Genomic DNA, 21,905 nt, shown 5'->3' with positions numbered 1-21,905 from the left:
ATTTAGAAACTTTGAGAACTACTTGATGTTTTAGCGACACTTTTGTAATTTATAAAATTGTTAACCTACAACAGATTGGAAAGTTAAAAACTCACTCTTGGACACAACTAGTTTGAGATCTGGTTTAAGTGTGTTGAGTTTAAATTGACTTTGTTCACATCCTTGTTCCCTATGTACTGTGGGACTCAGGCAGATGGTCTAGCCTAAGACCTGGTTTCCTGTAACAGAATGGGAATAGCTCCTCCCTCAGGGTTGTGTGAGATCTACACAGAATGAATGACTGTTTCGGAAATGGTCATTGTCATCTGTGAGCATACTGTTCTCCACCCTGGCCTACTTGCGGGGGAAGCCCCATGGGGCAGTACGGGTCTCCTCTGCAGGGACTAGCCACCAAGCTCAGGGTCTCGTGCTTGCCCAGGTGCTTCCCTGCGGCCCCCAACCGATCTTACTGAGCTCCCTAGAGGGGGTCTGTTACAGATCGTGGCAGTCTCTGGGCTGCTGGGCAAGCCCTTCTCAAGGAGCATCACAGATGTGGGACTGTCATCACTTCAGTGCATGAGGTGGCTCCAGGGTTTGAAAAAATAAATTTTAAAATCGATTTTTTTGGGGGGGCCACACCCACCGATACTCAGGGGTTCCTGGCTTTGTGCTCAGAAAGTGCTCAAGGGACCATATGGGATGCTGAGGTTGAGCCCAGGTTGTCTGCATGCAAGGCAAACACCCTACACACTGGACTATCTCTAGCCCCAAGATGTATGACCTTCGAATTGGTAGCAGATGTTTTAAGCCAGTGAGCCATCTTCTGGGTCCTGTAAGACACTGTTTAGACACTAAAAACACAGAAATGAACACAACAAAAGTTTTGTTCTCTTCGCACCCTAAATAACTTCTAATAAGGAAGAGAGTAAATCAGTTGATTCAGAATGTCTCATCAGTTATTAAATACTCCGAGGAAAAATAAAACTAGGTCAAAGGTACAGAGAGTGGTAGGATTGCTGAAGTAGCAGTGGTAAGAGAAGGCTTTCTTGAGGAGAGCAACATTTAAGCCAGGCACTGGCCTTTGGAAGCTGTCTGAGCTGAGAAGAGCTAGTGCAAAGGCCCTGAGGGAGGAGCACTGTGTTTTATTATAATGGTGTATTCCTGTCCTCTCTTCTCATTGAAAATAGGTCCCTTGCCTGGTTTCCCTTCCCTCCCCTTCCCTTCCCTTCCCTCCCCTCCCCTCCCCTCCTCTCTCTCTCTCTCTCTCTCTCTTTCTTTCTTTCTTTCTTTCTTTCTTTCTTTCTTTCTTTCTTTCTTTCTTTCTTTCTTTCTTTCTTTCTTTCTTTCTTTCTTTCTTTCTTTCTTTCTTCCTTTCTTTCTTCCTTTCTTTCTTCCTTCCTTTCTTTCTTTCTTTTCTTTTTCTCCTTCCTTCCTTCCTTCCTTCCTTCCTTCCTTCCTTCCTTCCTTCCTTCCTTCCTTCCTTCCTTCCTTCCTTCCTTCCTTCCTTCCTTCCTTTCTTTCTTTCTTTCTTTCTTTCTTTCTTTCTTTCTTTCTTTCTTTCTTTCTTTCTTTCTTTCTTTCATACCTGGCAATGCTCAGGGGTTACTCCTTGGCTCTGCACTCAGGAATTACTCCTGGTGGTGCTGGGGGGACCGTAAATGGGATTCCAGGGACCGTACCTGGGTTGGCTGTGTACAAGGCAAACACCCTCCCCACTGTACTGTTGCTCTAGCCCCTTATTTCTTGCTATTAACATATTTGAGAAATTGAGGCTGACCGTCTAAATTGATTTTCCATGACTAAAGTAATTTTAAACCTTCTTTGCTAAGGAATAGTGCACAGGTGTGTAGTAGATCTCAAATGCTAAAGCAAGTGCGCCTGCGTGGTAAAGGGGCCTTCTGCCTGTCAACTGTCTCTGCAGGATCCTGAACACAAGCAGTTTGCTCTGTGACTGCCACCTGAAGTGGCTGCTGCAGTGGCTGGTTGACAGTGACTTCCAGCACTCTGTGAGTGTCAGCTGTGCACATCCCGAGTGGCTCGCCGGCCAGAGCATCCTGAATGTGGATCTGAAGGATTTTATCTGTGGTGGGTATTTCTCTGAAAGTTTGTGTAGTATAGATATACCATCTTCTCAGAATTAAAAGATACTGAAACAGAATGCTCTCCTACTTACTTAGCAATATCCATTTCTCTCTGGACTTCTCTAGTGTTTTAAAATTACTTTTTATTGCAGTATTGGGATTTATAGTAGTATTACTACTAAGGTCCAAGACATAGAATGTTACTGTACCTCACCCCAGCATTTTTTTTGTATCCTTTGACTCAATGTCAGTTAAATCTGTGTCGTTAAATCATTGTCTTAATTGCAATATAATAACATGTCCATGTAGGCCTTTCTCCTTTAAGGTTTAAATTTTTTTTATTTTAAATCGTAGTTAGGTTACGTGATTACAGTATCGTTAACATTTATGGTTTTGACGTGTAAAGTTACTGCACCTACATAGAGAAAATGAAAGGTTGTTAACCTTAGAAGTGATCAAGTTGTAAGAATCCTGAACAAAAAAATGAGAATTATTTTAAAACATAAATTCATTCCAATGCAAAATTTTTTAGAAAAGGAAAGAGTACCAGGGGTCTGGATTTCCAGCACGGCCTGGTCCCCTAAGCACCTCTGGGTGTGGCCCACAGGACGAGAGAAGAGGGACAGTCTGGGCACAAAGCAGCAGGAAGGGCTCTGCGAGGAAGCCTGGGTTCAGTCAGGGCAGGCTGTGCTGACCCTCCCATACTTCCTCTTTCCCGGCTTACACAGCAGAATTGGAGTCTAGTGAAATTGTCTCTGATTGCCATTTTATAAACAATACGTAATTTTACATTGCTTATTTATTTGGGTTTGGGCCACACTTGGGTGTGGGGCCACTTCAGCAGTGCTTGGGGGACCCTGCAGGGTTGGGAATCCATCCCAGGCTTCCAGACCTTTGGGCTCCCTCTCCCGCCCCAGCATATTATTCTCTCATCTGTAGATGCACAGAGAAAGAACTGACTTGACTCCGTCCCGTTTCCCCACCGTAGATGATTTTCTCAAGCCACAGATACACAGGCATCCTGACACCACCGTTGCTCTGAGAGGCACAAACGCGACTCTGACCTGCAGTGCGTTCAGCAGCAGCGACTCTCCCATGTCTGCGGTGTGGCGGAAAGATAGTGAGATTGTGTATGATGCCGACATTGAGAACTTTGTTCGGTACCAGCAGAAAGCTGGAGAAGCCCTGGAGTATACGAGTGTCTTACATCTTTTCAGTGTGAATTTCACCGATGAAGGAAAATACCAGTGCATTGTTACTAATCACTTTGGTTCTAACTATTCTCATAAAGCCAAACTGACTGTGAATGGTAAGAGAGTTCATGATGGTTTATAGCTTATAGTTAGGATTTTCTGTGTTTAATTTTTGAATTAGTTGGCCTCAGAAAATTAGATCAAACTAGACATTTGACTGGGGGTGGGGAGGGGTCTTACTGTTTTGTCTTTAGATTGTGATCATGCATCAGACATTGTCAGTTTACCCACTTTCTGTCCCTAATTTTTGGTTGAGAGGTGAATTCTCTGGCTCAGAGAATTCTCAGACTTTTTATTTTTGCTTTTGCTTTAAAAAAAAAAAAATTAGAATTCTCCATTTTCATTCCAGAACCATACCTGTTCTGAAAACTGTAACGTATTCCTGACATTGACAGAAATGTACTTCTGACATTAAGAGCAGAACCTTATAATATCTGTGTTTAGGTATTTTGACATTTCTAAGTCCTGTGATAATCATCGTTGTCTAAATATACTCAAATTTTTTGAAATTAATGCTCTTTACTGTAGCTGTGAAAACCTTCCTCAGGACAGCTTGATTTTTCTCTTGCCCATCAGATTTATTAACTAGCATTTGGGCCTTGTGCAACTAAAAAATGTACTTTGTTTCTCGGTTCTTTTATGAAAGCTAGTTTATCATTTAGTTACCACGAGTGCTTCGTAGATATTAATTTAGGGAGTTAAGTCTCTTAAGTCGGGAGTTGTAGTTAGTATCAGGTTCTAAAATAAGACGTTCAGAAAGATTTGTGGCTTTCTGCTTTCCATATTCCTGTGTGGGTGATGTGGTAGCTGTAGCTTGTTAGTCGTCACTACCCCAAATCTTCAGAAGTTTTATTCTCAGAAGTGACCTCTGATTTGTCTTCACTCTTAATCCTGGGAGCCTGTATTCTCAGGAGCAGTGAAGCACTAGCACAGCAGTTTCAGATTCATGTATGTTTGAGTGTGTGTGTGTGTGTGTGTGTGTGTGTGTGTACATGCATGTGCGGAGGGCAGGGTTTATGTACGTGTGTATTTTTCCCCACCCATTTTATCGTGACCATCTTGCTTGTGCCAGAGATGCCCTCTTTTCTGAAGACACCCATGGATCTTACTATTCGCACTGGCGCCATGGCCAGGTTGGAATGTGCTGCGGAGGGGCATCCTGCACCCCAGATATCCTGGCAGAAAGATGGTGGCACTGACTTTCCTGCTGCTCGAGAAAGACGAATGCATGTCATGCCTGAGGATGATGTCTTCTTCATTGCAAATGTGAAAATAGAAGACATGGGCATCTATAGCTGCATGGCACAGAACATAGCCGGAGGCCTCTCTGCCAACGCCTCACTGACTGTGCTGGGTACGTGTGCTCACTGCTGGTACTCAGGGGATACTGACTGTGCTGGGTACATGTGCTCACTGTGGGATACTCGGGATACTGACTCCTGGGTATGTGTACTCATTGTGGGATACTCGGGATACTGACTGTGCTGGGTATGTATGCTCACTGTGGGTACTCAGGAATACTGACTATACTGGGTATGTGTGCTCACTGCGGGATTCTCAGGGGATACCAATTGTGCTGAATATGTGTACTCACTACGGATACTCAGGGATGCTCGGAGTTGTTGTGGCAAGAAAAGTCTAAACTTGTGGTTGTAGTCATGATCTTTAATCGTTGTCACCTTATTTTTACATTTTTTTGCAGGATTATATCAGCCCAGGAAATTGGGTCACAGGAGTAATCCAGGAAGTGCTGCTGAAGGCAGAATCAGGGACCATTTCACACAAATTGAGAATTATTCTCAAATCCCTTTATCCTTTTCTCCCTCTACTCCGCCCTCCTCTACAGTTTCTGCATCTTGTTTTTTCTACTCTTCAGCCTTTGGCTGTTTTATACAGCTAGACAGAGAACTCTTAAGGATTCTCCCACTCACCCATTTAATAAGAATTTTAATTAAAAAAAATTTTTTTTTTCTTTTTGGGTCACACCCAGCGATGCTCAGGGGTTACTCCTGGCTTTGCACTCAGGAACCACTTCTGGCGGTGCCTGGGGGACCATATGGGATGCCGGGGATCGAACCCAGGTCGGCCGCGTGCAAGGCAAACGCCCTACTCGCTGTGCTATCGCTCCGGCCCCTCAAAAAATTTTTTTAACCTGTCATCTCATTAGATTTTCTGTCTTCCTTTTAAGCATATTCTTAGTCTTCTAGCATACTCGTCTGTGGTTTAGTAGAATATCTTTCCCCCAGAGATTTTTCCTTACTAGACTTTATATGAAATAATCTATTTTCTCATGGACCTCAAATCCAAGGCGAATTCTGTTTTCTAGTTGCCTACTCCCCTAGAGCACACTTATTTGTCATTTGCTCTCTTTTCAGACAGGAACTCTCTCAGGGCTTTCTTTAAATTCCACATTCTCTCAGTAAATACAGCAAACAGACCTCCGGGATTCCACCCACTGTTGCTGCTGCCTTCCTCTCCCATTGCCATCCCAGTGTCCCCTGGGACAGTATTGTGTATCACTTTGTAACACATTGGAGACAGTAGGAGTTAGTTTGGGGCTGCACCAGCTGCGCTTAGGGCTTTCTCTTGGCTCAGGGATCACTCCTGGAGGGCTTAGGGGACCAGATGGGGTGCTGGGGATCAGGCCCAGGTCAACTATACAAGTCTTACCCACTGTACTGCCTTTCTAACTCTTCCAGTTGGGTTTTATTTATTTATTTATTTATTTATTTATTTATTTATTTATTTTGGGGGGGGGTGTTCATGCCCGGCGATGCACAGGGGTTACTCCTGGCTCATGCACTCATGAATTACTCCTGGCGGTGCTCAGGGGACTATATGGGATGCTGGGAATCGAACCCAGGTCGGCCACGTGCAAGGCAAATGCCCTACCCACTGTACTGTTGGGTTTTAAAAGAAGCTCATTGGTTTGTGGTGTTTACCTGTACAGTCAGAAAAATGAATTTAACTTACATAAAATTTGACATTTTCCTTTTGGGAAATGACAGACATATTAAAGGTTTTGGCAGATTTTGGCCTTTTGAATACTCACTCCTATGTTTTCCTCCACTCAGTACTACTGTGTCAGAGGGGCTATAACCCTATCACGAGGTCCGATTCTGTTGGATTTAAGGTGCATAATTGCTTGACAAGATTTTAAAAAATCCATCTTCCCCCCCTCCTCTAGAAACACCGTCCTTTATTAGGCCTTTGGAGGACAAGACCGTGACCCGTGGTGAGACAGCTGTGCTGCAGTGCATAGCTGGAGGGAGTCCTGCTCCTCGCCTCAACTGGACCAAGGACGATGGGCCCCTGCTGGTAACAGAACGCCATTTCTTTGCTGCGGCCAACCAATTGCTCATCATCGTCGACACGGGCCTGGAAGATGCAGGGAAGTATACCTGCATCATGTCCAATACCTTGGGGACAGAACGGGGCCACATTTACCTGAATGTCATGTCGTCCCCCAATTGTGATGCCTCCCCAAGCAGCATGGGCCATGAAGATGATGGCTGGACCACTGTTGGCATCGTCATCATTGTGGTGGTATGCTGCGTCGTGGGCACCTCTCTGATCTGGGTCATTGTTATTTACCACATGAGAAGGAAGAATGAAGAGTACAGTATCACCAACACAGGTGAGCACCCATGTGACTCCTGTGGCTTGTACTTGATACTATAGGATAAGAATCAGTGTAAGCTATAAGAAAGAGAGAAGCTTTGATGCCTTATCTAGTATGTGGTGGAAGGAATAGTTTTTCTGTTAAAATGCCTGACTTCTTTGACCCTCTCTGATTACTAGTTTTAAGAATTTACAGGTACTGCCTTAAAACTTTGCTCTTCTGAAAAACGCTCTGTAGGGGAGCGATAGTACAGTGGGTAAGCCACTTGTCTTACTGCATCTTACCTGCATTCAGGTCCTGGCACTGCATTTGGACCCTTGAGCACTGCGTGGCGTGGCCAGAAACAAATCACATTATTGGATGCATATTTTTCCTTCAATGCCCAAAACTTATTTCCATTGTGATTTCACAGGGAAAGAGGTGTACTCAGGACTGAGATCAGTGTAACACACACTCTCCCAAAATCATCAGACTGGGACTATTCTGTTAAGATTGTTAGAGTGTGGATGAGATGTCGTACTTTAGCTTTTGGATCTTTTTGTAATACTTGAAAATGAAGCTTTAAGAAAAATTCTGGGGAATGAGAAGATAGTACAGTGGGCAGGGCACTAAGATAGTACAATGGGTAGGGTACTTGCACTGCATGTAGCCAACCTGAGTTTGATTCCCAGCATCCCGTATGCTCCCAGAGCACTGCCTGGGACTCCCTCCAGCTATGCACTGCAGCACAGCTGTCTCACCACGGGTCACGGTCTTGTCCTCCAATTTCTGATTGCAGAGCCAGGAGTAAGCCCAGGGCATCGTTGGGTGTGACCCCAAAACAAAACAGCCTGGTAAATTATTTTAGGGGAAATATGAAGAGCCATTAAGGTTCTAACTTCAGAACATGCTCCTAGCTTGTAGCACCAAAGTTGAACACATTAGCAAAATGGTCTTCTAGATGTTGGTTAGAGTTGTGGACTTCATTTGCAAATTACCAGTGTCTCTCTTCCAGAGGACCTCAATCTGCCTCCAGACATTCCCAGCTACTTGTCTTCCCAAGGAACTCTGTCTGAGCCACAGGAGGGCTACAGCAACTCGGAAGCAGGCAGTCACCAGCAGCTCATGCCTCCTGCCAGCGGATACCTACACAAAAGCGCCGATGGTGAGCGGGGCCCTTAGGCTCAGACTTTCCTGCCAAGGTCCTTTGTCAATGCACAGATTTCCCCGTTAACCTGAAGCAGGATTTTAAAGTAAGATTCTCAGCGAACTCTTTGGAATTCATGCCAAAGATGAAATTTGACCAAAGATTTTTTTCCCTTTTTTTTTTTAATGTAGGAGTACTGCTATTTATTTTACCACTGATTAAGCTGATTGAAGCATGCATGAACTCCACATTACTTTTTTTTTAATTTTACATTTTTTATAATGTTGTTCATAATAATTGTTTACATTCAATATTTCAACACCAATTCTACCACCATTGCACCTTCCCACCACCTTACATTGAATCTTCCCACCACCACCCCAGCCTGCCCCTTAGGCAGATGCTAAATTATTTGTGAGGTGTCACATGGCTGTGAAAGTAGCTGTGTGCTCCTGGAATTCTAAAATATTTGGGGTATGGAGCCATATCTGTAGTGTGCTACTCTCTTCCGAGATTCGTTTGTGAGTCTGGATCATGGCCGTTAATGCGCTTGAGTGGTGCCCAGAGGCAGTTCTTGGGCATAACTGCCAGGAAACCAGAAGGGCGGGGAGATGGAGGGAGGTCAGCCATCCCCAGCTCCGTGAAGCCTGGAGTTTGCAGTTTCTGGTCCCGCATACCTGGATTTTTCAGGGGGATCATTCTCATGCATGGGGGGCTTGGGACGAACCTGTGAAGGTTGGCCATGAGCGTGATGGTGATTGGGTTCTGGAGGTTTGCAGCTGCTGGGTTCATTTGGGGCAGGCGGAGGGGCACAGACACACCTGTTCCCCTCCTAGGTGCCCTGGTGAAATCAGCCTGGTGTGGGGTGGGGAGACATCTCTGTGGTGAGCTGCTCACTTCCGAGATTCATTTGTGAGTCTCTGAATCATGGCCATTAATGCACTTAAATGGATACTTTTGATCTTTTTTGAGATTTATTTATGGGTTTGTGAAGCAAGGCGATAAATGAGCTGTATAGCTGAGCCAGAGGTGGTTTGTGGATGTGACTCCTACATACTTAACTTTTGGATATTTACTTTCTGGGAAAACTTGGTCCCAAGTGTTTGGGATTTGGCCAGAGGCACAGCGGCAATTTTGGGGTATCAGGAAGCCTGAAGGCCCCATCAGGCTGCTAATGCACTCGCCCCGCAGTACAGGTTGACTGCTGGGTGGCAGCATACCCCCAGATTGACCAGTCTTTTTTTTTTTTTTTTGCTTTTTGGGTCACACCCGGCAAGGCGCAGGGGTTACTCCTGGCTCTGCACTCAGGAATTACTCCTAGCGGTACTCAGGGAACCATATGGGAATCGAACCCAGGTCGGTCGCGTGCAAGGCCAACACCCTACCCGCTGTGCTACCACTCCAGCCCCCGAGTTTGACCAGTCTTAACAGGGAAGAAACTTTGAGCTGGAGAGAGAAATGGCATCGTTCAGCAAGGTAGTGGCACAGTAGAGGCCCCCCAGAACACAGCACTGCAAGAAGAGGGTTCCGGAGACTTCTTGGGTTTCTTTTCAGGCATGCACATAGACGTGTCTGGGAGGCCTAGTGTCTTTTGCTGACAATTACTCACTGAAGTGTGGTCATTGTCAGCGTACATTGGGAAACTTCAGAGAGACAGAAAATGTTCTCTAATCAGTTGTACCTCGCATCTCAGTGCTGTCTCCACTCCCCCTTCACACAATGGGTGGCGGGCTCGGAGACAGAAGAGTGGGATTTGATTCCTGGTTCCTTGTTCCAGCTTTGTGGCCACAAACAAAGTGTTTAAGGTCTGAGGTTGACTTACTTCATTTAAAAAATGTAATATTTTATAAATTACTCACTCTAGAGTCTCACAGGTCCTTTTAATAAATAGTAGAACTCTTACCATATAAATGAAAGACCAAGTCCATTTCTATATTAGACTGGGTATCCACAGAACAGATTTGAAATTGGGCTTTATTTTGGCTTTCCATATAATGAAGTGTATTTCAAACTTTATTTTTTTGGGGGTGTGGGTAGAGAGGAGAGAACTCTTATTTCTTAATTTCAAACTTTTAAAGGAATCCTTAGAAGCCTCTGTTTATTGAAATTTCTGGGAAATAGCACTGCTTTGTGGGTTAAGCTCAGTTACTTCTAAGTCACTTCCAATTCTAACATTCTATTGGTTGATTAGAAATAAATACTTATCTTTCTTTTCACCATCTTCAAAACAAGTTTTCAAAACAAGTAGCAGTTCAGGGAGATTATTATTAAAACTTTACTTCTGCCAAATAAATGTACATTTATCAGGCAGTTACTGTGAAGTCAAGAAGTTATTCATGACTGAGGTTCAGGCTTACAGTTTCAGCACCGCTCCCTTCCTCAGTGTGCACTTCCCTCCCCAGTGCCCTCTCCCTCCCATCAATCTGCCCTGCAGGGCTCTCAACACTGGGACTGTCCCTTAGCTTTGAAGATAATGCAGGCTTTTGTAACTGAAGTGGGAGTGACTATTTATTCTCTGGTTTCCTTAAGCTGGCATCAGTCTGTTAGCGTGGCTCCCTTGGCTTTGTGGGTCTGAATGTGATGTTCCCAGGTTGGGCAGAGATGGTTTAACAAGTAGGAGTTGAGAACACAAGCTCTGGAACCCGAGGACTTGACTTTTGGTGAAGGTCTTTGGACAGGGAACTGCTTCCTGTGTTATGGAGCCCCTCTGTAGAATGAGGTGCTGTAAGTGGCTGCCTCCCGGAACCATAGAGAGAATCGCACTAGTGGAGTTCACGGAAAGACCTTCACACCTGCTACTGTGCAGTGCTGAATAAATGGCAGCTGTGAGGAGAGTGGTGAAAACTGATGGCTGGCAAAACTGGTTCCTGAACTGAAGGATGTTTGGGTTCTTTCCCTTGCTGTCTTTAGGTGGTACTGGTACCCGGGTTATCTGCTCAGATTGTTATGACAACGCCAACATCTACTCCCGGACCCGAGAATACTGTCCGTACACTTTCGTTGCCGAGGAAGATGTTCTGGATCAGACACTGTCAAGCCTCATGGTCCAGATGCCCAAAGAAACGTATTTGGTACATCCGCCCCCAGATGCTGGCACCCTGGATAGCCTGGTATCCTCGGTGGACAGAGAGACGCTGGCCTTTCCCACTGGCCAAGAGAGAACACATGAGAAGAAAGTTGTGACGGCCACACACATGAACAGTGGTAAAGGACACAGGCTTTGAGGATCATTTTGTTTTGTCTTTCTCCAACTGATTTCTTTCCCTTTCTGTTGTATAGGATATATTAGTCCCATTGGGCAGGCAGCAAACAAGTGAAAGTAGTGTATAGAAATAATTCTGGGTCAACCAAAGGCAGATTCTGAGATTATAGAGTTATAAGAAATCTTTGTCTGTAAGAGTAGAAAAGCTTTTATGGGAACAGTAAGATTATCTGTCAAAAAAAAATTGCAGAGAACTGGGGCTGGAGCAATAGCACAGTGGGTAGGGCGTTTGCCTTGCACGAGGCCGACCTGGGTTCGATTCCCAGCATCCCATATGGTCCCCTGAGCAATGCCAGGGGTGATTCCTGAGTGAAGAGCCAGGAGTGACCCCTGTGCATCACTGGGTGTGATCCAAAAAGAAAAAAATAATGCAGAGAACTGACAGAAAAACTTTAGAAACATTTCATATAGGGTCTGAATTATTTTTTGGTTTTGGGCTGGAGCAATAAATAGTACAGCAGGTAGGACTTGTATGTGGCTAACCAGAGCTTGATTCCCCAGGTCCAGTAGGAGTGATCCTGAGTGCAGAGCCAGGAGTAAGCCCTGGGCACCGCCAGGTGTGGCCCACCCTCCATTTTTTAGAGGTGGGGCATATGGCACACCTGGCAGTGCTCAGGGATCCCTCCTTATGGGCTCGGGCAGCCATGTGGGGTGCCAGAGATCATTCTTGGCAAGAGTTCAGGGCCCCTTGTGGGATGCCGGGGATCAGCCTTCATTGGCTGTGTGCCAGTAGTACCCTGCCTACTGTATATGGTCTGACCCCATGGGTCTACTAATGTTTTGCCCAAGGAATGTAATTTGGAAATAAGTGGTGATAATTTTCACTGAGACTTTGGTTTGACTGTGTTTCGGGTAAGTGCTGAGTGTTGTCATCACTTGAGAGGTATTTGCTCTGGGCCCATCGTGGGGAAGCAGCCTGGGTTAGTGTTGTCTGTCGCACAGGACTCAGGAGAAGCAGCACAGTTCATACTGAGGAGAGGAGGCATGTGTGCCTAGCATCATCCCCCGTGAATGGTCTGAAGCAGGGCACAGGTGCAAAAGGATTTAGAAAAGTGACAGAAATAAAAGAGAAAAAGCGAGGGACCAGGGGACTGACAGTCTTGTGGACTGAGAGCTCTGATTCTCCATTACATGCTTGTTTGTTTATTTATTTATTTATTTATTAAATTTTTTAGATTTTATTGAATCACCATGAGATAGTTACAAGCTTTCATGTTTGGGTTACAGTCTCACAAGGATCAAACACCCATCCCTCCACCAGTGCACATTTCTCCACCACCAATATCCCGGGTCTACTCCCCCCTTTCCCACCCTCCCCCTGCCTCCATGGCATACAGTATTCCCCATACTCTCTCTACTTTTGGGCATTATGGCTTGCAACACAGACACTGAGAGGTCACTTTCGGCATGCATCTCCCATCCCAACTGGTTCCTTCGACCATCATTTTCTTAGTGATCCCTTCTCTATTTCATCCGTCTTCTCCCCTCCGCTCATAAAGCAGTCTTCCAGCTATGGGGCAATCCCCCTGGCCCTTGTATCTACTGTCCTTGGGTGTCAGCCTCATGTGAACATCACTGAATCTTACAGAAATGTTGGGAACTAGATTGAGTGCTTTGATAATTCAGAAAGAGTACATTAATTGTTTTCCTAGTTCAATTCAATCCATGTTTGCTAAATACCTACTATGCCCAGTCATCATACATGCCTGTTTATTGTATTAAACTAACAATGATTAGAAGACCAAGGGCAAACATATATACATTTGCCTCAGATACTCATCTAAGCAGGATAGGTTTTTACATATCAAAGGGGATTAGTGACTGGAGGTGCAGAAATCTCTGAAGTGGGTTTATCTCAAAGGAATCTTTACTGGGAAAGGTTGCAGAGATTACTCTTTGCTTTAAGGAAGCTTGCTTCCCATGGGATAAAGATCCCATATATCTCACTATCCATCCCCTCTCCAGGATTATCCAATTAATCTTTTAAGTTAAGCATCTCTATTTCCCTAAGTGCATGCGCAGTTGGTAGCAGCTGATAGGAGTTCCTTGTAAGCCGAGAAGGTAGTGCTGAGGATAGTGAGTGGTGACTGCAGGGTCACGGAGGAGGTGGCACTGCTTCCCTAGTGGGTCTGATAGCAGTCAGTGATTGAATAGGGGACTTGGAAGATGGGCTTGTTGTAAACTAGAGCCCACTTCAAGGGGGATTTCTAGTAGGAAGATAGAGGTCTGAAAAAAGTACCTGAGGTTTTTTTTTCTCCCTGAGGGTGGGGAGGGCTTGGGGCCTCCCAAACTATGATATTCCTGAAACAGTGCTCAGGTAACCATGTGATGATGGAACTTTGGGCTCCTCATGCACAGCATGGCTCCAGCCCTTCATGCGGCCTCCTCGGTCCTAGTCCCTTGTCTTGTAATTTAGTGCCCATAAACTTTACTACCACTCAATATACTTTCCTGTGTCTTAGAAGAATTAGAACATAGCGTACACTAAGTTAAGCCAAACATGCAGTCTGTTTCTATTCTAAACTTGTGGATAGCTTAATAAATATATACTATTTTTTTGTAACAAAATTCAGTTAAAATTTTATTTTTGGCCCTAAGCAAGATTCATAGACTATGATGTGTGTGTGTGTGTGTGTGAGAGAGAGAGAGAGAGAGAGAGAGAGAGAGAGAGAGAGAGAGAGAGAGAGAGAGGTAGGAAGGAAGGGAGGGACGGACGGAGGGAGGGAGGAAGGAGGGGGAGGAGGGAAGGGAAGGAGCAGGGATGGTTGGAATGAGAGTACAGCAGGTAGGGTGTTTTTGTTTTTTGTTTTTTTAACTTTTTAATTGAATCACTGTGAAGTAGACCCTTACAAGGATAGCTTAATTTTTAATCAAGTGCATACATGAGAAAACCAGCAAAGGAGTTTGGATTTTTTGGGCGGGGGGGGATGCCATGGGGATCAATACCTGGAGATGCTCAAGGGTTATTCCTGACAGCTCTGCACTCAGGAATTACTCCTGGTGGTACTGGGGGAACCATATGGGATGCCGGGAATCCAACCCTGGTCAGCCGCATGCAAGGCAACCGTCCTACCCTCTTTACTATCACTCCGGCCCCCCCAAAGGAGTGTTTTGATGCTTTGCTGAGCCCTAGCCCCTTGCCACTCAAGGTATGGTTTGTCCACGTCAGTGTTACCTGAGTATTGTTAAGTCTTGCCCCACTCCAAGATCTAGTGAATCCAAGTCTACATTTAGATGGATCCCTGGGTCATTCATATGCATATTAAAGCTAGAAAAAAGCCTTGCTCTAAACTTCACATATTTTATTCTTTGTGTGGGTGGGGAGGAGGGGTTAGGATCCACACTTGGCAGTGCTCAGGAGTAACCCCTGGCACTGCTCAGGAGACCATATATGGTGCTGGGAATTAAGCCTGATGCAGCCATGCAATTCCATACCTTTTCTCCTATATGACATATCCCTCCACCTGTTATTATCATTTGTCTCCAGAATGTTAGGGCTCTCTAAAAAGACAGATGCATCACCATGAAGTTAATATAACTCAGTTCATGATTATTGGGGAAATAGCTTTTGACTGCATTAAATAAAGGACAAAACTTGCATACTTTTAGGTGAGATAATCTGAGTGAAATGAGCTACTTTGGGTTATTGTTAGAATTACATTCAAGAAACTGGAAAATGGCTTATTTTTAAAACCACCTTTTTAATTATAGTCATTTTGATCAAGATGAAATGGCTCAGCTGAATCAGTGATTTCTTCCACATCTTAGTTCAGTATGGACACTGTTAAGTTCAGATCTGTTTTCACATACCCAGGGGGTCTTATTTTTAAATATGTGTAGTAGCAGAACCAGTAATAATGGTGAAAGTAGATGGCATATAGTGTGGTTTCCAGGAAATAACTAGTTAGGTTTATTGAGTAGAACACAGTCCAGGGTTAATTTTCTTATTTTTAGTCATAATAGAGACATTACTGGTGCCCGTTCAAGCAAATCGATGAGCAAAGGGATGACAGTGATACAGTGATTTTTAGTTGCCAAGAACATGGCATATAAGTATACATTTGGTTCTAGTGTCCATAGTGTCTGCCGAATTTTTGGAAGTTAGTTCTGAACTTGTAGTTGCCGCCAGTAATACTTGTCTTTCATCTTCAGAAACATTGCCACGACCTCTGTGGAACATGAACCAGGAGCTGGGCCACCTGACCCCTCCCTTTGCGCCAAAGCCAGGCCTCGAGTCTCCCACTCCAAATCGAAGTGAGGACCCAGCGGAGAGTGACCCAGACTGTTTGGCTTCCCCCAGGTCCTGCCACACATTTCACGACCATGCTTTTGATTTCAGTAGAACTCGGAACATTCAAGATGGTAGTGAGGGTACCTGAAACTTCCTCCAGGATGAAAACTAGGCAAAGACTCTTAATGAATTCATTTCGCATTTACTACCTCAGCGTTCAGAAGCAGTCCCAAAGGCAGCATTTGCTTTACTCTTCGTCTTCAGTTGCATCTGCCCCAGCATGGTGGGCAGGCATTTGTTTGGGCTTACACCTGAGGAAGAAAGGTCACAGCTGGTGGAAACTGGGCACATCTATAAACACCTCGCAGCCCAGAAAGCAGCTGGCAGGGCTAGTCCCTCACTGCTGGATCTGTTGGTTTACTGGGCTGTCTCTACCCTCATCTCTCCAGAATAGTCCCAAGGAAAATCAGTTCTGTTTTGTCTTTCAAGAAACAAAACTAACTTTGGAGACCTCTGTGGTGTCCCTGGGATTGTGCAGTGGTTTAAGGCATACAGTTGAGACTAAGGCCTTGATATTCAAGGCCTGTGACAAGGATCCCAGGCTTGACCTGCTGTAACCAGGTCAAAGGGGTTTGTATTCTTGTGAATATATATTTTTTTTAATGATCTCTGTTGTCCAGGGATTGTATTGTAAATATATGTGCATTTATAAATGATTTTTGTATCCATTGACCATATGTGTTGGTTGTAATGTAAATATTTTTATATGCCAAAATGATATATGATATTGAGTAAAATATTGACAGAAGACCACAGACAGAATTTGTATAACTCAGATGGATGAAATCTAGAGACTTTAAAGTTTGAAAAATGTATTTGTTTAGAAGTTTATGTATAAGAGTACGTAAAGTTTATGTATAGTGATCGCATACACATGAATACAATCTTGGTGTAATAAACCACTTTCTTCATACCTCTAATCATTTGCCATCTTTTTCCAGTGCCAGGTGATGCTCCTTTCTAGGAATAAAAGGCTCTTTCAGAAGGCTAGCAGTCTGTTATAGCCTCTTGTCAAAACTATGTACACAGAGATTATAGGAAAACTTGTTTTGGATTCTTTGCAGCGAAGTACTTAGTTGGCAAGGAAACCAAAGATTGTTTCTTTTCTCTTGTGTGTATGTGTATTTTTAATAACATTTCTTCTGCCAGTGCATACTGCTTCTTAGCAAGAATGCTTTGGGAAGTAGAGCGTACAGAAATCCTTACACACTGACGCTTTGCAGTGATCCTTAAATAAATGTGCAGGTGATTATGTATTAAGCCAAAAAGTTTTCTTGAACTTCTGATAGCAAAAAAGCTTTATGTAAACAAAGACTTAATCCTCGAGTGGAATGAAATGGACTCCAGTCCTTTGCTTTGCTTTCAGGTTTCCTCATGTAGTGTCATTTCTGTCTTTTCATTCTAAGTCCGCTCATTTGTAATAACTTCAGTCACTTAAAATCTTCTAAGTCACTGCATTTTAAGGGTTCTTCTAAATACTGAAATTCTCGACTTTTTGGCAGAATTTCATGCTAGTTTTCAGTACTCAGTTTTTCCATAGGAAGCAGTATGGCCTTAGGCTGTAGTTTTTTGATTTGCTCTGCTCAGAGGTTACTCTTGACTCTGGTCAGGATCAGTCCTGGTGGGTCTGGGGGAACCCTATGGGTGGTGGTATTGAACTCAAGTTGACTGGGTGCCAGGCAAGTTTCCTTCCCGCTCTGCTATAGCTCCAGCCCTGGCATTAGCTGTTTTAAACCACCAGATCTTTCTTGCTCTCTCTCCTATTGCAGGAAGAAGGATGGGGGTGGGGTGGCTGCTGGGGATGATTCATGCATAGAAAAGGCAAGTAACTGACCACTGAGCTATGTCCCCAGCCCCACTCCTTTTCCTTTTTAAGACTCCAACCTCTGATCATTTTTAGTTTGAATTTCTCAAATACCTCTTTTTTTACCCTTTCCATTTATGTCTCCTCTTTTTATTTGGTGGTACTGTAATTTGTCCAGGACTGACTCTGGGGATCTAGTTAAATTCCCGACTCTGCTATGTCTGTGTGTATAATCAAGTACAACTCTGTTTTCTCAGCTCTGATTTTTTGCACTTAAAAATTAGGCTTACTTTTAGTTGCTCTCACTGATCCTGGAAATGTATGAATCTGATCTCTTTTGGAACTAAGAACTTCGCTACTCTAGTAAAAAGCTGCTTGCATGAAATGTTCCAGCATAGAACCAGAGATGCTGCTCGCTCTGATTTGAGCCGGACTGATTTCCTCTGTAGTAGAGTCATACTGTAAGAAATGCTTGGAGGAGAAAAAAATATTTTGATTCTAAACAGAAAAGTATCAGTAGGCTTGTATCACCCCTTCAGTCTCTAGATGAGCCCCTCTGAATGTTCACGGAATACCAGTGTTAGTTCACTGAGAGGTGTCAATGACTCGTTTAGAACTAGTCTGTCACCCACATACCTTTCCAGTGTATTCACCGTTACTGCCCTAATCATAGTGCGTGTCACTCCAGTTCCCATGGACCTTCTTGAGTCACTAGAGTAGCTATTAATACTACCAATGCCAGGGAGCATTGGCTGACAAGTGGGATGAGAAAAAAATAGGCTTGTGAACTAGCACGCGGGAAAGTGTAAAATCTGAGTAGGCTTTCTACTGGCCCAAAGAGTCTGGTCTGGTGAATGGCCAGGTTCTCCTTTATGCCAACCTCTGTGTAAGGGTGTCAGGACTTTATTTGAATACACTTGAGTCTGGTCTTTGAAGGAGGAAAAAAAGGAAAACTTAAGGACCAGTCTCCTAAGACTACAGTTCTAGCCTTAGGAAAAGGAATTCTTGGAACTTCTTGTGATTGCATAAATTTTTTGACGAAGCAGAGACACCACCCTGTGCTCTGTAGCATACGCAGGGTTCACCAGCCTCTGTCCTCCTAGTAGAGAGTTGGGCCTGTTTCAGAGTGAGGCAAAGTGACAGGATGGGGAAAGTCAGCTCTGCTCCCCTCCAGTTCTGCTTCCTACCAATCAGGATATCACATTCTCTTAATTTGCTTGTGTCTCTCCCAGGTTGGTCCTTCCAGTCTACCTAGAAGACGACTAGCATTTTCCTTAAGTTCAAGACTTAATGGCATAGGGTTGACTCGGATATCACCTGCTCGCTCTCACCCTACACCTTCTAAACTGCTTCCCTGCACAGTAGGTTCTGCAGACACCCAGCCCTCAGCTGTGAGGGGTGTTTCAGCCTTCCCATACTTGTGGCCCGTTAGCAGTCTATGGACCTGTGGTTAGAGAACATTGGTGATACAGAAGTTACAGGGAAGCCCAGAATATACTTTGTTATCATTCTGTTTAAGCTAACTCAGTAAGAATTAGAATTTCCTTAGAGTTGTAGTATGAACCATGGGAAAAGTATGTGCAGAAAAAAGTATGTGTAGTCATCAGTTTAATAGCATTGGAAGTATTTCTTCATTGAGATGGAATATGAACAAAATGACTTTAAGGTCTCTTTTCTGTTTATTACCGTCAATCTTTCACGAGCAATTTGAGATTCTTAAAAGTTTATCCTCTTGAATCCTTTCTGTGTTAGTAAGTTTGAGAGTATTTGGGTGGGGGACATTTGGCCCACAGCTGGTAATGCTGGGGACTGCTCCTGGCCCATTGCTCGGGAGTGACCCCTGCCGAGTGGTGGTTGAGGGACTGTATGTGCTACCAGAGATTGAGCTGGGGCCTGCCACATGCAGACCACCGTAATCCCTGTGCTCTCTCCAGCCCTGAAGTTAATCTTTCTAAACTAGAGAATTTGGGGCTTTAGTTTGCCAGAGAGGACTTGACTAGTGTTCCGGAGAAAAATCTATTGCTAGCTGTGAGCATAAGCATCAGTACCAAAAAAGAACTGTAAAAGTCTCTTAAGTCTTCTAATTTTTATTCCTGTTTTCAGTGGCACTTTCTCTGGAATGAGGCTGAAATTGTGCTTAGTTTTCTACCCATTGTCTTACCCAAGTGTGCTTCGACCTTATCATTCCAGTATCCAGACATGCTGAAAGGTAATGGAGCCTCAGAGACAAAGACACTGTCATTTCACGCTACACCCTTCATTTCTTGTTTTGCTTCTTGATGCAGATTACCGAGGTAATGATGAAACAGTTGGACTCTGGGAGGTTGCTAAGATTTTTGGCAACCTGAAAGTAAAGTTTTGTTTTTCTATTATGTGGTCTCTTTCTCAGTGCTGTTGGCAGAAGCTTTTTCCCTCTTGCTCCTTGCAGTGTATTTTTTTTTTTGTTTTGTTTTGATTTTAATTTGGAGAGCAACTTAAACCTGCATCTACTAATAATAATCTGTTTTTTTAAATTTTTTGCACACTGCTTTGTTTGTTGACAGAAATAAAAATTCTGAATGAAAAGGTACATTACAATCTTAACAAAGCAACCAAAATTTATCTGAAGATTTTGTGGGTACTAAGGGGTTTGTTTGTGTGTGTGTGTGTGTGTGTGTGTGTGTGTGTGTGTGTGTGTGTGGTTTGTGTGTGTATTTGGCTTGATCAGGTTGTAAGTGGAGTATTTCTTGAGCAATCCTAATTATCACCTAGAGGTGGCATGAAAAGGGAAAAAACAGTTTGATTTTGAGCCTATTATCAGATTTTAGGAGTCAGTTGATCCTTTACTCCCCATAACTGTCTTGAAGGAGGGGTTGATCATCAGGTGATCAAGTACCCCTGGGTCTCTTGGATGTAGTGGTCTCTTGGTCTCCAAGAGTCTGCTATCTGCTCCCTTTTTTCCCAGGTCAAATGTGACTCGGAAAAGCCCTGGTATTAGGTATAAATTGAGAGTTGTAAGCCATGACATTCATTGTGACTCTTTCCTATCTATTTATATTTTCTCACACATGAGAATGTATATTTTATAAAGCATGTGTTTGTCTATTTGTTTGGTCTACTGTAAAATGTCTTCAATAAAGCTAAACTCTGTGATGAATTTCTAGTCTTGTTTTCCATTAAGTGCCTGAGTGAAATAGTGTGGTTTAAGCACGGTCCTTTGGGTTCTGTTTTTTTTTTTTTTCTTTTTGGGTCACACCTGGCGATGCACAGGGTTTACTCCTGGCTTATGCACTCAGGAATTACTCCTGATGGTGCTCGGGGGACCATATGGGATGCTGGGAATCGAACCCGGGTTGGCTGCATGCTAGGCAAATGCCCTCCCCGCTGTGCTATCGCTCCAGCCCTTAATCTTTGGAGATTTCCAAGTAACTACACAAGCTCCCAGGGAAGGAGCTGCCCTTCTTTGGTTGCTGCTATTTGTCTGCACCAGAGGGCTGCCTGGAGCCCAGGCTGTGCCCAGCAGGCCTCCGCTCTCCTGCCTTGGCAGTCAGGCCGCCACTGTGCTGGAATGGGAGCCGTAGGCTGAAAAGATTGCAGTGAGCACAGGCTTCACGTGTCTGGGGCTTGATATCCAGCACCAAAAATAATAAGTTCATTAGGAAGAGCGTGCTTTGGGTGCACTCTGTGGGTGCTTTGGGGAGGAATCTGAAGGCATCATTTCCTTCTGGGTGGATTTATGATTTACAAAATCTTTGAGAAATGTTGGTGCTCTTAACAACTTGGAGAGTTTTTCATTAGAGATGCAACTCTCTGAAGGTTGTGCTCAACATACTTCCATTTCTTTTTTGGGGGGAGGGGTAGGGTGTTGGGGTCATGTCTGGCAATCCTCAGGAGCCTTTCTCGAAGGCTCTTCTCGGGCGTGACCTCTGGTGGTGCCAGGATTTGAACTGGGCTCAGCCGCATGCAAAGCAAGTGTCTACCCATTGCCACAAGTTGCTTTGGTGTTACTCCTGGCCTGATGCTCTGGGACCTCTGAAGCACATATCACACCAGCTTCTGCGCACACAGACAAACAAGCTCTCATACAAGCCCAAGGAAACAAGCCCCGTTTTGACAACTCGGCCAGTAGGATTTTCTTACAAGTTTGCCTAAGGTCATGGACACCTGCCTTCATTGCAGGCCCTCAATTGATTTTATATTGCTTGTTATACTTTAAAAGAAATGTGTTCTCAGAAGAAAGTGAAAATTGTTGTATCTCACATGGAGCTATTATGAAGCCCTTGTATAAGAGATTATTAAAATGTTATAGGTTAAGCCTTCTGTGTTGATATTTTGCTTACTGAGATTGGATGCCTTCCACATTACATCCCATTCGATCCGGTTGCTCCTCCTGGTTTAACAGTGTTGTAGAGTTGGAGATGTTGCATGGCCATGTGCTCCTGGAAGTCCAGAATTTTTAATGGGGTGATACAATTGGAGTTAAATTTTTAACTGGGTGTTGGCTTTGG

The 21,905-nt window shown here is 44.1% G+C and overlaps 1 protein-coding gene across 4 annotated transcripts in view; it reads left to right on the top strand.

Moving 5' to 3' along the window:
- LRIG2 (leucine rich repeats and immunoglobulin like domains 2) overlaps nt 1–20,554 on the top strand; it is a 54,886-nt gene extending 34,332 nt beyond the window's left edge. For 3 of the 4 annotated variants that reach the window (XM_055137729.1, XM_055137731.1, XM_055137732.1), the window contains exons 12-18: nt 1,901–2,064; nt 3,049–3,369; nt 4,386–4,667; nt 6,501–6,950; nt 7,930–8,079; nt 10,972–11,265; nt 15,476–20,554. In XM_055137729.1, coding sequence (XP_054993704.1) covers nt 1,901–2,064; nt 3,049–3,369; nt 4,386–4,667; nt 6,501–6,950; nt 7,930–8,079; nt 10,972–11,265; nt 15,476–15,702 — 1,888 coding nt within the window. In that variant the 3' untranslated portion in view covers nt 15,703–20,554. The remainder of the gene's footprint in view (nt 1–1,900; nt 2,065–3,048; nt 3,370–4,385; nt 4,668–6,500; nt 6,951–7,929; nt 8,080–10,971; nt 11,266–15,475) is intronic. The other variant, XM_055137730.1, reaches the window with a different exon arrangement.
- The last annotated feature ends 1,351 nt before the right edge of the window (nt 20,555–21,905 follow it).

Source organism: Sorex araneus, chromosome 5 (genome assembly GCF_027595985.1).
Source record: "Sorex araneus isolate mSorAra2 chromosome 5, mSorAra2.pri, whole genome shotgun sequence".
NCBI classification, from domain to species: Eukaryota; Metazoa; Chordata; class Mammalia; order Eulipotyphla; family Soricidae; genus Sorex; species Sorex araneus.
The sequence above is the reverse complement of the archived record's forward strand: the minus strand, read 5'-3'. Positions and strand labels throughout refer to the sequence as shown.